At 44.4% G+C, this 13,062-nt stretch overlaps 1 protein-coding gene across 6 annotated transcripts in view; it reads left to right on the top strand.

The window, feature by feature from the left end:
- Positions 1-13,062, top strand: part of LOC146202880 (guanine nucleotide-releasing factor 2-like) — an 81,884-nt gene that overhangs the window by 5,350 nt on the left and 63,472 nt on the right. For all 6 annotated transcript variants that reach the window (XM_084588427.1, XM_084588431.1, XM_084588433.1 and 3 more), the window contains 3 exons: positions 3,515-3,720; positions 4,823-4,995; positions 12,454-12,598. In XM_084588427.1, the coding sequence (XP_084444553.1) occupies positions 3,515-3,720; positions 4,823-4,995; positions 12,454-12,598 (524 nt within the window). The remainder of the gene's footprint in view (positions 1-3,514; positions 3,721-4,822; positions 4,996-12,453; positions 12,599-13,062) is intronic.

Here is a 13,062-nt window from a genome sequence, read left to right as displayed (position 1 = left end):
TTGGGAAAACGAACTACAGACTTTAAGCTGGAAGAAATAACCAAACGGAGGTTATGTCAAGGCAGGAGTGAAATTTCACCCTGCGCTAAATACAACAAATACAAAATACGGTACTTGACATAGCTAGGTAGCGTGTGCCGCTGTCATTCATCCATCTGTCGTATGTAAGCAAGCGAAGTAGACAGACATGCTTCTGGAACATTCCGGAACGCATGTGTGAACGCTATCACGTTGAACTAGCTGACACCTAAGCGTTCTCCAATTTGTTTTGGCAAAGGCTGTCCTGTATTTGAACAATATATATATATATATATATATATATATATGAGAAAAACTTAATCTTTATGAATGTTGTGGAACTTAGCGCTTGTACTTTTTCGGTAAGGTTAGCTTGTACCTTTGTTTCGTAGACGTTGCTAGTAACAGGAATATGTATTTTTTTCTTCCTTTAATATGGGAGAAAATATGAAGAAAGGAAGTGAAACTGTGAACAAAACCTTTAGTACATAGATGAATACTTAGTGGAAGGAATTGCTAGCTTTAATTTTCAAAATATGATATGAATGAAAATTATTCTGTGCAGTCAAGGACTGCATGTTGCAAACAAATCATTTTATCTACGATTAGTTTTGAGTGTTTGAGGTTTTGTATGGTATCAAAGCAGTAATAGGAAATGCTGTCTTAGAGGGAAGTGAGAAAAGGCGAGGTGGAAGAAATAGCAGCTGCCAAGGACATGCCCTTAGTAATCAAACTTCTGGCTTATACCTGCTCTCATTTATTTACTGTTTCATTAAAATGGGCTTGGATTATCTCTGCTTTTTTTTTTTTTCGTAGAGCAATGTCCTTGACGTAGCTATGCCTCATGGCTGGTGTGATATCTCTGCTGTTTTTTTTGTGCTGCAAGCAGGCTGCGATAGTGTCAATGAGCACCTAATATAGCACAAGGATTCTTAGAAGCCAAATTTTGGGGTAATGGGCATTGTGCCATTTGCTTTTGTAGGGGCGATTGCAATTCGTGAGAATGCTAGTATTGACAAGAAATGGTATACAGTATTTCCAACTGAGACCATTATGCCTTGCAGTTGGTGTTATGCCATTAAGCCATTTTTAGAATTTTGTTTTATTAAAGCAGAAGCTTTACTAGCCCCATTACGCAAAAATCCTGTTGCCGGCGTGTGGATTCGATGGTACCCTAAAACGACTTCAAGTGTTCATAGAAACAATTGTGAGAGATACTGTGCCTTTCCATTCCTGTGAATCAATTATTAAGGTGAAAGCCTTTCTAGGCTCGTAAAAATCTCGCATTGGCAAGATGTGCCAGCGAGATTTCGTGAGTGACAGATACAGCGCCTCTCCTTTCCTCGAAACCATTTATAGAACGCTGATGAGCTTTGATGCATTCACTGAAATGCTGGTTGTGTTCGAAAAGCGGTGCGCGATGTACCGTGTGTAGCAGCAACGCGCAGGCTTTTGTATTTCTCCACTGCAGATTCTTTAGTGCTCTCTGCACTTTTTTTTTTTTAGTGAAATAGGCTGGCAATTCAACATAGGCAAGCAGTGTTCACTAACACACTATATTTTACGCTCTGTATTTATTAATGCAAAAGCATTACTTCGCTGTGTTCACAAATTTCTGTCCGCAAAATCGTGTCCACAGCAGTTGTGAGTAATTGAGAAGTGGTGGGGGTTAATGAGTGGTGTCAATCGATAGAGAGTGACATAATGTTGTGTCCAAAAAAATAATTAGGCCAATAAGTTAATTAGGCAATTAATTACAATAACTGGTTCACAGGAAAGGAAAGGCGCAGTATCTGCCACACTTGTTCTGTGGACACCTGAACTGCGTCGTAAGAGAAGGGAGGAATGTGGGAGTGAAAGCGGAAAGAGAGAGGGGTGCCATAGTGGATATGACGTCACGAATGTGACGTCATGCAACAGAAGTAGAGCTGAAAAAAGGGCATAGGAAGGGATTGGCGCGCAATTTAAAAATACCAAAGATCAAAATGGGTAAACAAGAGGTGAATTAGTGTGAGGCAGAGGATGTGACGTCACACAACTGGCAGTAGAGCTGGAAAAGAGCATAGGAAGGGATTGGCGCGCATTTTGATAGTACCAAAGGCTAAAATGGGTAAACAAGAAGTGAATTAAGCAACCAGAAGCAACCAACAGCAGCATCCATGTTTTCGCATTACTCCAATGCAGATTCAGCAGTGCTCTTTAATTTTTGTGGATTTCTGTGTGCATCATAGTAAACTGTGGCAGTGTCTCCTTGCGCACCAGCTGACTTGGCGCATACTGTATGCATTTCAGTTTTTGGCTTTTTTTTTTTAAAGCTGGTGGAGATTGTAGTGAGGTATGTTAAGCTGTTGGATTGGGTGTTTGCACAGCATATTGGTTGCGGATGAATGTTTAAAATATTTAAATAATTTGAATCAGCACCTTTCATATGTATTTCTCATTCTATAGTTGGGTACAACCTAAAAAACAGCAATGAGTCAGAGTGGGTTGTCGTTCAGGGCATCTTGTATTACTGCACTCACCAATCTCAGCAGCAAATAAAATCATTGTTTAAATGTTCTATATCCAACAAGTCAAAGGCTTCGAAATACTTGAGTTTATAATTTTAACTTGTAATTTGCTCCTTGTTTAGGTAACCAAACAGTACGTTTTTCTTTTTTTGTCACAGAAGTATTCATTGTGGTAATCGTGCATGTGAGCCGAGCTTCACTACAGACTTCATTTATATCCAACGTCTGTTGTCTTTTGTGCTGTTTTTTTTTCCATATTTTTACTGCAGCTCATTAGCAACACTGCTAGTTGTACACTGCTTTCATTCTTATTTCTCTATGCATGCCTTGAAGCGGCTCAGTATCAAATGCAGTTTTTAAAATTTTATTGTGTACCAGTTACATAGAAGCAGGTATGTCTGTAATAGCATGCTTTAAATTAGCATGATGAGTAATGAGCATTCAATGAAATTTGTGTGTGATTGTGGGAAAGTAGGATGAATCAACTAATATCACGGGCACTTACCTTTTGTGGTTGCTTGAGCGTAATAAAACAGCCAAAATATGTAATAGTGAAAGATATGGGACTTCTTTCTAGTTCTTCCAAATGTTTACACATTTTCCTGGCTCACTGCCATAACAGAAACTACTGTTAGTCAGCTGTTAAAAATAAAATAGTGCAGCAAGGGTCACTTTTGTTAACACTAAACACACTTTATTGAAGTCACACTGGTATGTCACTTATCAATTGAACATGCTCACTATAGACAAAACTTCATACTATGAAACAAGAAAATCCTTTCAGTGCAACTATATTGTGGGGGATGACAATAAACCATTTTTTTATTTTCATGCAGAAAACTCAAGAAACTAAAAAAAAAGGCAGTTCATGATGTTGTACGACAAATGCATTCTTTTCCATGCACACTTCCTCGAATGAGAGAATACAGTAGTAGACTTACTGCAGGTTAGATTAGGCAGGTTTGCTGACTGGCATTTGCATGCAGAGGTGGGCCGTGCCAAAGGGAGCCGGCTTGCACGCCGAGCACGCTCCTTCAAGGAAGACATCTTGGGGAAAATTCATCAAATGCGGACGCCCAGTCGGGCCGCCTCCCCACAGCAGGCACATAAAGCCAGGCCCCGGGCACGGGATGCAGAGCAGCTGGATACGCCAGCCACTGGCCCAGGAAGCCCCGCTGGCAGCCCAAGCAAGGCAAGTGTTTCAAGAAGGCCTTGTTTGCTTTCACCAGAATGGCAGTGTTGAATTATAGTGGAACATAGCATTAGCCAAACGGTCTGAATGCATGCAAGCTGTTAAAGGTTAACCTGAGGGACAGTGTGAAGTCATGGCAATGTCACTTGTTCAGTCTTGGTAGGAAAATGGCGCTGGCCTGCCTTAGGACTGTGGTGCCACCTCAGTATGTAACAAGAATATTGCTAAAGCCTTCCTGTCACGCTTTTCAGGTTGATTTCTTTGGCCATTTTGTTAGTCATTTGTTTCAATGTTGGAAAGTAGTTTAGTCATGAAGTTATCTATGTAGATTGAGCATTGCCTGGGGGTTGGGGAGGGGTGTAGCTGGTGAAGTTGGTCACTGCACACTTATTTTGTTACTTCGGCTCAGCTATCTTCATGCTACCAACCCCTACCATTCCTGCTACCATATTTGCATTGTTCCATCACAAATTAATTTGCAGCCATTACAAAGATGTGGCTTTTAACCACAGGTGAGCACAGGGTCTTCCATAAAGTAGAAGTTATTTTGTAGCTGGTAGCAGCAGTTCAGCATGCTTAGGTCTGCCATATTACTAGGCAGCTAGTTTAAGCTCGAACCAGAATAAGGAAGATCCTTTAAACAGTAGTCCTTGATTTGAAGTTAAACGCATTCTTCACGTTTAAGTTGAAAGTCAGTACTACTGTTGCTTTCCAATTGTTGCACTTTGGCCCATTATGTTTCCTTTAACTGCAAATGCTTTAAATTTTTGGGAATTTAGCTTAGAAGCACTCCATTTACTATATAATGGTTTATAAAATGCAAAAATGCATTGGTAATAAGTCTCCAAAGACTGCACTACTCTTTACTTCATTTTAGTTTGAGACATTCTGCCTAACAGCTGTCAAGTGCAATTCAGTGCTGGTGAAGACCAAATGCGAGTTGGATCACAGATAGATATTAACAACTGTTTTAACATAGGTGCTGGTAAAACTTGAAAAATAAGTTGAGAAATAAATGATTTGCTAATAAGGGTTCTTGGTCATGTTCAAAAGGTTAAGGAAGTGTTGCATAACCTTATCATGCGCATTTGTACTGCTACAGGGTGATTCACAAGTGAACAACGACATGAAGCAAATCTCAAATGCCTTGCGATACTTTCAAGATTCTGTTGAGAAGGACACTTTGGGGCATTTGCCTGGCTCAGCCAGCATTGTGCTTGAATATGTATTACACCTTATATCGCTTCTCAAGAAAGACCTCATCAATGACCAGAGGTGAGCATTATTACATGAAATTTCTCATAACAACAAACCATTTTTGGGGCGCATTTCCGCTTCAGCGAAATTCTTCCTAAGGGAAGCGTGATTTCAAAATTTTTTTTTAACAATAAAACATAAGTATGTCGCCACCAATCTGTGCACTCCCACAAGTCCACACTGCTTTGCTTCGCTAAAAGCTTTCAGTTGAGTCGACATGCGGCCTTAGTGACCCACCCATTCACAGAACCCATAAAGACCATCATTGCTTGGTGACAATGAAAATTGGGCTGGCTGCCCTAGAACAAAGCGCAGGTGTAAGCTTCCATTTTAAATCAGTATTAAGCTTCCTGTAGTGAACGAAGAGCAGTGCTACAACGTGGAGTAATCCGTCCATCTCAAAGCCCTTGGTCTTCACCAATGGTGCTAGTAAAGAAGAAAGATGGTTCGTTTCGCTTTTGTATCGATTACCGGCGCTTGAACAAAATTACCCACAAAGACAATTACCCCCTTCCGCGTATAAACGACGCTCTTGATTGCCTCCAAGGTGCCAAGTACTTTTCATCTCTATATTTACGTTCCGGTTACTGGCAAGTGCCAATGGCCGCCTGTGACAGAGAGAAAACCGCATTTGTGACGCCGGATGGCCTCTATGAATTTAATGTGATACCCTTCGGTCTGTGCAATGCACCCGCCACATTCGAGAGGATGATGGATAACATCTTGCGGAAGTTCAAGTGGCATATCTGCCTCTGCTACTTGGACGACATTGTTGTCTTTTCCACCGACTTCGATACGCACCTAGAGCGCTTGCGGCAAGTTTTGGACGCTGGCCTACAACTGAATCTTAAGAAGGGTCACTTCAGTGCCCGGCAGTTGACAATTTTGGGTCGCATCGTCTCTAAGGAAGGTGTTCGCCCTGATCCGGCAAAGCTGCGAGCAGTGGCGGAGTTTCCTAAACCGGTCTCACTCGAGCAACTTCGAAGCTTCATAGGTCTGTGCTCGTATTTTCGGTGCTTCGTACGGAATTTCGCTTCTATTATCGCACTCCTGACGAAGCTACTCAGGGGAAACAGTGATTTAACTGCCTGGTCAACTGAGTGCGACAAAGTTTTACCGCATTGCGCCATCTTTTGACATCACCAATCCTTCGCCACTACAACCCGACAGCACCTACCGAGGTCCATACTGATGGGAGTGGCGTTGGCCTCGAAGCTGTTTTGGCACAACGAAAACGGGTTTCACAAATCCGCCGTCGCGTACGCGAGTCGTGTCCTCTCTAAAGCTGAATGCAACTACTCAGTTACGGAAAAGGAGTGTTTGGCAATCCGCCTTTTGCGCGAGGATGTGGCGCCATCATGCGGGAGCGGGCGGGAAACACATTGAGCGGCAGTGTAGCAGACGACGCGAAAGCGCACCATACGAAATGGCCACGCCAACGCTGGTAGAAAGCGAAAGCTTCCCCCCTTTTTTGGCCTCTGAGCGGAAAGTAGTGACAGTTATTGCAGCATATCATGTTCACGCAGTATGGGGGAAGGTAGAGCGTTTTCACAATCCACTCATAACGCACGTACGCATATACTATCTTCGTATTGTAAGAGCGTGTAGCGCGGGCCGTGTTCGACGTGACAGAATGAGACGCTCTCAGCGTGCAGGTTTTCGGCAGGCAGGAGAGCGTGGGGGCAGAAAGAGAGAGAGAGAGGGATCTCAAAGGGCAAAGCAGCCAGGGGTTTGTTGATGCTGCAGAGCTATGTGGAATCGTCTCCTGTGACTTTGAGCGGAGTAATGCGCGGGGTGTCTTGAGTTACCGAGCACAATGCGGTCACCGCGGCGCCGGCATGGTGCAATGGGCGTCGCTTCCTCCTCGCGTCATCTACGACCATGCAGCTATAGGATTTCATCCACGAAGATCGGCAGAGAGTCACATATACACACCCCGTGAAAAGGGCATTGTCCCGGCCGGAATGCACACCTGCAGGAAACGCGCAGCATTTTTCTGGCAATGGATGATTCAGAGCTGTAGCCGGTTTCTGGCCTCGGGAGTCAGAACGGATGTGGTCGCAGTGGTGAAAAGGTTCTCTGTGCGCAGAGAATGGTCATTGTGTTGTGAAAGGATCTGCAACGTTCATTTCTGCCTCCGCCGCGATTTCTGCGGAATCAACAACTTGGTGACACATGTGAATCTCCTACATATCGGATGCGCATCTCGGTCAGGAACCAACCCTGTTCTACGTCCAGAGCGATCCACTCTGCAAGTGAACGAGCATGAACCCTCCAGGAGACTCATTTATTGTGCCGGGCGGTTTCCTTGCCTTTGCAAACGGTTGGACGAAGACGACGATTATCAAGCTCCCTAACGAAGTGCATCTGATTGCGTACATTAAAGGAACAAAGTCCGGATGCTTTGGCGTGCATGAAGGCGAGCCTTTAATTAAAAAAAATAATACTGTGCGTCGTGCAAGTGTCAAGTGCGTCATATGCTCCGAGCGGCAAAAACACAGATACTACAGGTATGTATGCATCTAAGCGAAATAGGCATGATGAAAAGTACCTACTGGAGTTTTCACCCAGGCTGTAGCGCACCAGTGATAGCTGCAATGAGGATTTCTTCGGTGCATGATTGCTTCAGTTGCACCGGGGCCTGAAGGCGATGTATTTTGTCCCTTCTTATCTTTATGTGCGAAAGGGCTACGTAGCTTAGATATCACAGGCGGCTGTGTGCGCTAGGCCGTAATATTTAGCATGTTTTATCGTGACTGCCACCTCACTAACAAGAAAAAAAAAAATACGGCGTTTTAATGCACTGCCATTCGCGAGCCTCATGACCAGCTCAACCACTCGGCTCGCTAACGGCGGTGCATCACAACAAACACCCTTTTTTTCTTCTTTTTAGTCAGGCGGCAGTCGCGATAAAACATGCTAAATATTACCGTCTAGCGCACACAGCCACCTGTGATATCTGCGCTACCCGGCCCCTTCGCACATAAATAAAACAAACGACAAAATACATCGCCATCAGACGCCCCGAACAAATGCTCATTGCGGCTATCACTGGTGGGTTACAGGCTTGGTGCAAACTCTGGTAGATACTTTTCATCATGCACATTTCCTTTAGATGCATACATACCTGTAACGAAGTGTTTTTCGCACAGTCGAGAGCACGCAGTCGGCTGCCAAGGTCGCCCATTCACGTACGTCTTGACGCTTGGTTGCCCTAATCCAAGCTTCACGCCGTTGCAGGTCGCGGCTCGCCGAAGGAAACCTAACAAAACGCGTTTTGCATCCCGGCACGCCTCGAGAGTGGCAGCCGTAAGTGGCACAGGTGGTTGGCATCATTTTACCGAGGCTGTGAACGTGACCGCGCCTCCAGCCTCCGTGCGTTGGCTATGAGTGTGGCGACGAGAAGTGCCGTCGACGCCGCTCAGTGTGTTTTCATCAGTCGCCGCTGGGGCTTCGCGCATGCGCAGAAAACTCGCGCAAAAGGCGGATTGTGTGGGCACTAACGAAATTCCGACCCTACTTGTACAGTCGCCAGTTTGACGTCGTCACAGAACACCATGCGTTATGTTGGCTGTCCTCTCTTAAAGGCCCGTCCGGCCGCCTAGCACGATGAGTTCTCCGCCTTCAGGAATCTCACATCCGCATTATATATCGCTCTGGCCGTAAACACATGGATACCGACGCTCTGTCTCGTTCTTCCCTCTCCAACAAATCTGCTTGCTTCACGGCGGCTGATCCCGTCCTCTCGTCTCTAACCATCGCTGATATACCTGCGGAGATGCGCAAATACCCGTGGCTCGCATCTCTTATCGACATCGGGTCCACTTCTAACGCTGCTGCGCCTTCTAGGACTTTGCACCGTCAAGCACCACACTTTGCCCTACGAGGCGGTCTTCTTTATCGGCGCAATTATATGCCTGATGGTCGACGGTGGCTTCTAGCCATTCCCCGCCATTTACGACATGAAATTTGCGCCTCTTCCTATGCCGACCCTCAGTGTGCCCATCCTGGTGTAGTCGAGACGTTTCAAAGAATTTCTCAACGCTACTATTGGCGCGGCATGTACGGTTATATTCGCAAATACGTCCGCTCCTGCATCGCCTGTCAGCACCGCAAGTCATCCACACCTCGTGCTTCTGGCCCCTTACAACCCGTTCCATGCCCGGCCCATCCTTTTGATCGCGTTGGCGTTGATCTTTAGGGGCCACTTCTCTGCATGGTCTCTGGGAACCGTTGGATTATCGTTGGCATCGACCACTTCACCCGATATGCGGAAACCGCCGCCCTACCTGCCGCTGCTGCCCGTGAAGTTGTCCTGTTTTTGCTTCATCATTTTGTTCTTCGCCACGGAGGGTGATAGGGTGTAGTGGTCCAATGTATGATTTGACATTCGGCCAGTAGAGCTTCAACGACGTTGGCCGAACCTTCCTTTCCAACGTCGTTGAAGTTCTACTGGCCGAATGTCGAATCATACATCGGACCACCACAGCCTATCACTCTCAAACTAACGGGCTGACTGAGCGCTTCAGTCGTACTCTCGGAAATAGGCTCACGATGTACGTTGCCGCCGATCAGACTAACTGGTACGCTGTTCTTCCTTTCGTGACGTATGCTTACAACACCGCTACGCAGTCAACTACCGCATTTAGCCCTTTCTTCCTCCTTTATGGCCGCGAGGCATCGTCCACGATAGACACTATATTACCATATCGTTCAGACTCCTCCGAGTGGACTCCCCTTTCCGACGCTGCAAAATATGCGGAGGAATGTCGCCAGCTGGCCTGCAGTTTAACATTGGAATCTCAAGGGCGCCAAAAGCATCGTCACGACAGAGATCAGACGCCACATGTTTTCCCTACAGGATCCCTCGTTTGGCTCTGGGTTCCTGGCACCCCACTGGGATTGTCGTCAAATTTCGAACTGAGTACCACGGCCCCTACCGCATCGTTCACCAAACCTCCCCTGTAAATTATGTCGTGGAGCCACTCACTCCCTCTTCGGACATGCGTCATCGCGGCCGTGAAACTGTGCATGTGAGCCGCCTCAAAAAGTACTACGACCCGCTCGTCTTGTCCTCGCTATAAGTCGCCAGGGTGGCTCCTCTTCGCTCCCGGGGGAAATTGTAGTGAACGAAGAGCGGATTCACGAAGACGAGGAAGAGGACGATGAAGTGCCGCTGCGCTGCGCAAGCTCGCTGGCTTTGTGCTTTGACGGACTGTGTTCTTGTGCTGTTCGCCGTGCAGCTTACAGAGGGCTATATTCCTTGTTGAACCCTCAGTAAAACCCCTTTCATTCCAGTCAACCAGTATCTTGTAGCACTACCATCCGCAAGGGACATGTTTGGTGTGATCTGCAGTTTTATCGGTGGCTGCGATGATTACATTGCGATTTAATTGCTCATTTTGTATGAAAATAGCATCACGGCGCTCATAGCAGGTAACCAACACCTTTGTAAATAAATGATGTTTTTCGATTGTTTAGTCCAATCTGACGGTGTTTTTTGGCTGATTTTGCCACAACGAAATTTTTCATGCTCCCTGTCAGTTTTGTCGTAACGAGGTTCAAATGTATTATATATATGTCATTCGAACCTGTGGAGGAAACTTGAGTTTGCTAGAATACTTGGAGGAGCATTAGTCTTGTAGCCAGTTTTGCTCTCTGTGGCCTAATTTCTTGGCAGTAAGCACTTTCATTTAAAGTTTTCAATTTATTTGAGTTCTTTTTTTTTTTTTTTTTTTTTTTTCACGGGGTCAAATATACTTCAGTAGGCTATGATGTTTTCATTTTTTGCTGAGCAGTGCAGAATACGGCATTAACAAAAAAAAAATTTTTGGTCTTTGCAATGCTTTCGAATATGGCTATGCACGATTTCAAATGGAATCCATACAACCCATTGATTGTGCAGTGTGTATCTTAAGATGTGTCATAATTTATATCGTAAGATTGAGCCACCACGGAGTTTTTTGTAGTATTAGTGTGGCACAGAAGCTTCTTGTTAATGAGGGGTCACATTATTCGTTGTATATTATATCTTCGTTAGCAATTACCATTCTGGGACGTTGAGTTTTTCTTTCATCTTTTTTTTTTTTGCAAGTTTCTTTGTGGTTTTCAACTAGTACCATAATTTCATTTGCTCGGTTTTTCACTTTCTTGCAGATAATTTCATGTAACACTCAAAGTCGCATGTAGGTTCAGCACTTTAGTGTGCTGTTTGATTTTTGTTGGGCTTATGCGATGACTACTTTTCTTCGAATGAATCGACATCAATATCTCACACCTGGCCACTTGATGTGGGCAACTCTTAAGTCTTCTCCCTTAACATACTTAAAGTTGCGCCTTGTGAGTGTAGTCTGCTTTGGAGGAAAGCATTTTCCTTCTTACATATAGGGCCCAGAAGAGTCGCAAAAGTTGCACAACACGAGCGACCACAGGAACTCAAACACAGCCACGGGGCACATTTTATTTTAAGGCCTCTACATCCATATATACGTGTAATGATTCCATTAGAAATAGCTGTAATTTGTGAACCCTTTTGGCCTTATATATCATGTTTACAATATAGTTTAACTTGAAATAATAATGTGAGGTCTGTTCATTTATTGCCACATGATTAGAGAAATACAAGTGCTACTTCCTTTTTGTGCTCTGTCAAAAGGAGGCAGTGGTATATGTTGGTAGTGGTAGTAGAGCCTAAGCAGTTTTATACTCTTGTTGATCGTTAAAGCAAAAAAAAAAAAAGGCGGACAGCAGCAAATGACAGACACACGAGGTTGCTGTTGTCCCTGTTTTTTTTGTGCCTTCATAATCAACATGCCCAACCAACTCACCCAAATGCAGCCATTATTTTATTCCCAAGTAGCACCATTTTTCTGTGAGATGAGAGTTTGCAGATATGGATAGATATTTTTACGGACGAGGAAGAAGAAGAAGCAGGCAGTGGCACTCACGCTAGGCCTGTTGGAATTCATTAAAATCGTTTCATCATCACCGGTCATCTTCTGTCTGTTCTCAGGCTTGCTGCCCCATAACAAAATATAGGCTAAATGCTGAACTCGCTGTAAACTTAGTTTGAGTTCTTTTCCTAAGTCAAATCTGCAGTACTTTAAAGTTGGTGATTCCATTTGGACTCCCTGGCCCGGAAAGAGTTAATTGGGCAAGCTTGAGCCCTTGTGGAGTTTTGATGAAACATCTATGCTGTGTTGTTGAGTTTAAATGAATGCTTGCAGTTCTTTTTTGGGAGTGTAAAATTTTAAGTACATGTCTTAAGTGACAAGTAGCCATCTGTGTGAAAAATCATTTGATCTGTGTTTAAATTTTGTTTATTACATAGCATTTATATTGCAACTAATTTGTCATAATGCATTGCCACTTTGCAGAACTGGGTTACTGGTTTCGATTATTATTTGGCCCTTGCTGAAGCGCAGAAAGCACTCAGTTCTCATTGCTGCTTTTGTCACGCTGTATGCTTTACTTTAGTTCTGTGCTCATCTCTACAACAAATCAAGTCTACCAGAGCCTGTCGCGGTTCATTGAATGGGCAGATGATGTGATGCTGAACAGAGAAAGGGCAACCATGGAAGGTGTTAATCAGGTTGTCCAGTCCCTTCAGGATTCTCTCAAGGTCAGTCGAATGTGCACTGTTCGTTTTCTCTTCTCGCAACTGGTTTGTGTGGTGTTGTGTGTTTGCAGTGCTTTATTATTGTGTCCATTTTAGGCTGAGGTTTTGTTGACTTGTCAAACTCGGAGTTTTGTGAAACTTAAAAAGAAACAAAGGCGTCGAGATGGTCTCTTCAAAAAGTTCACAGCGCAGTCCGACATTTTTTTCTACCTAGTCCTTCAGGTTACGACTCGAAACAATTGTGCTCCTGAACTATACTTATGTATTTATTTGAAATACTGCGGACCATGCATGGTCCTGGCAAGAGGGGCACATTCGAACATTTTACAATACAAGAAGTGACAAGCATGTGCATAGAGAAAAAAAAAAAGGAAGTCAGACAACCAATCAGAATTGAAAATATCTATCTTGCAGAAAGGACTCCTTTTTTACTGCTCTTTCTTCGCACCATACACAACGTCTGACTT

Source organism: Amblyomma maculatum, chromosome 1, assembly GCF_055883805.1.
Source record: "Amblyomma maculatum isolate TAMU_Amacu chromosome 1, ASM5588380v1, whole genome shotgun sequence".
NCBI lineage: Eukaryota > Metazoa > Arthropoda > Arachnida > Ixodida > Ixodidae > Amblyomma > Amblyomma maculatum.
This window is presented reverse-complemented; position numbering and strand designations above follow the sequence as displayed.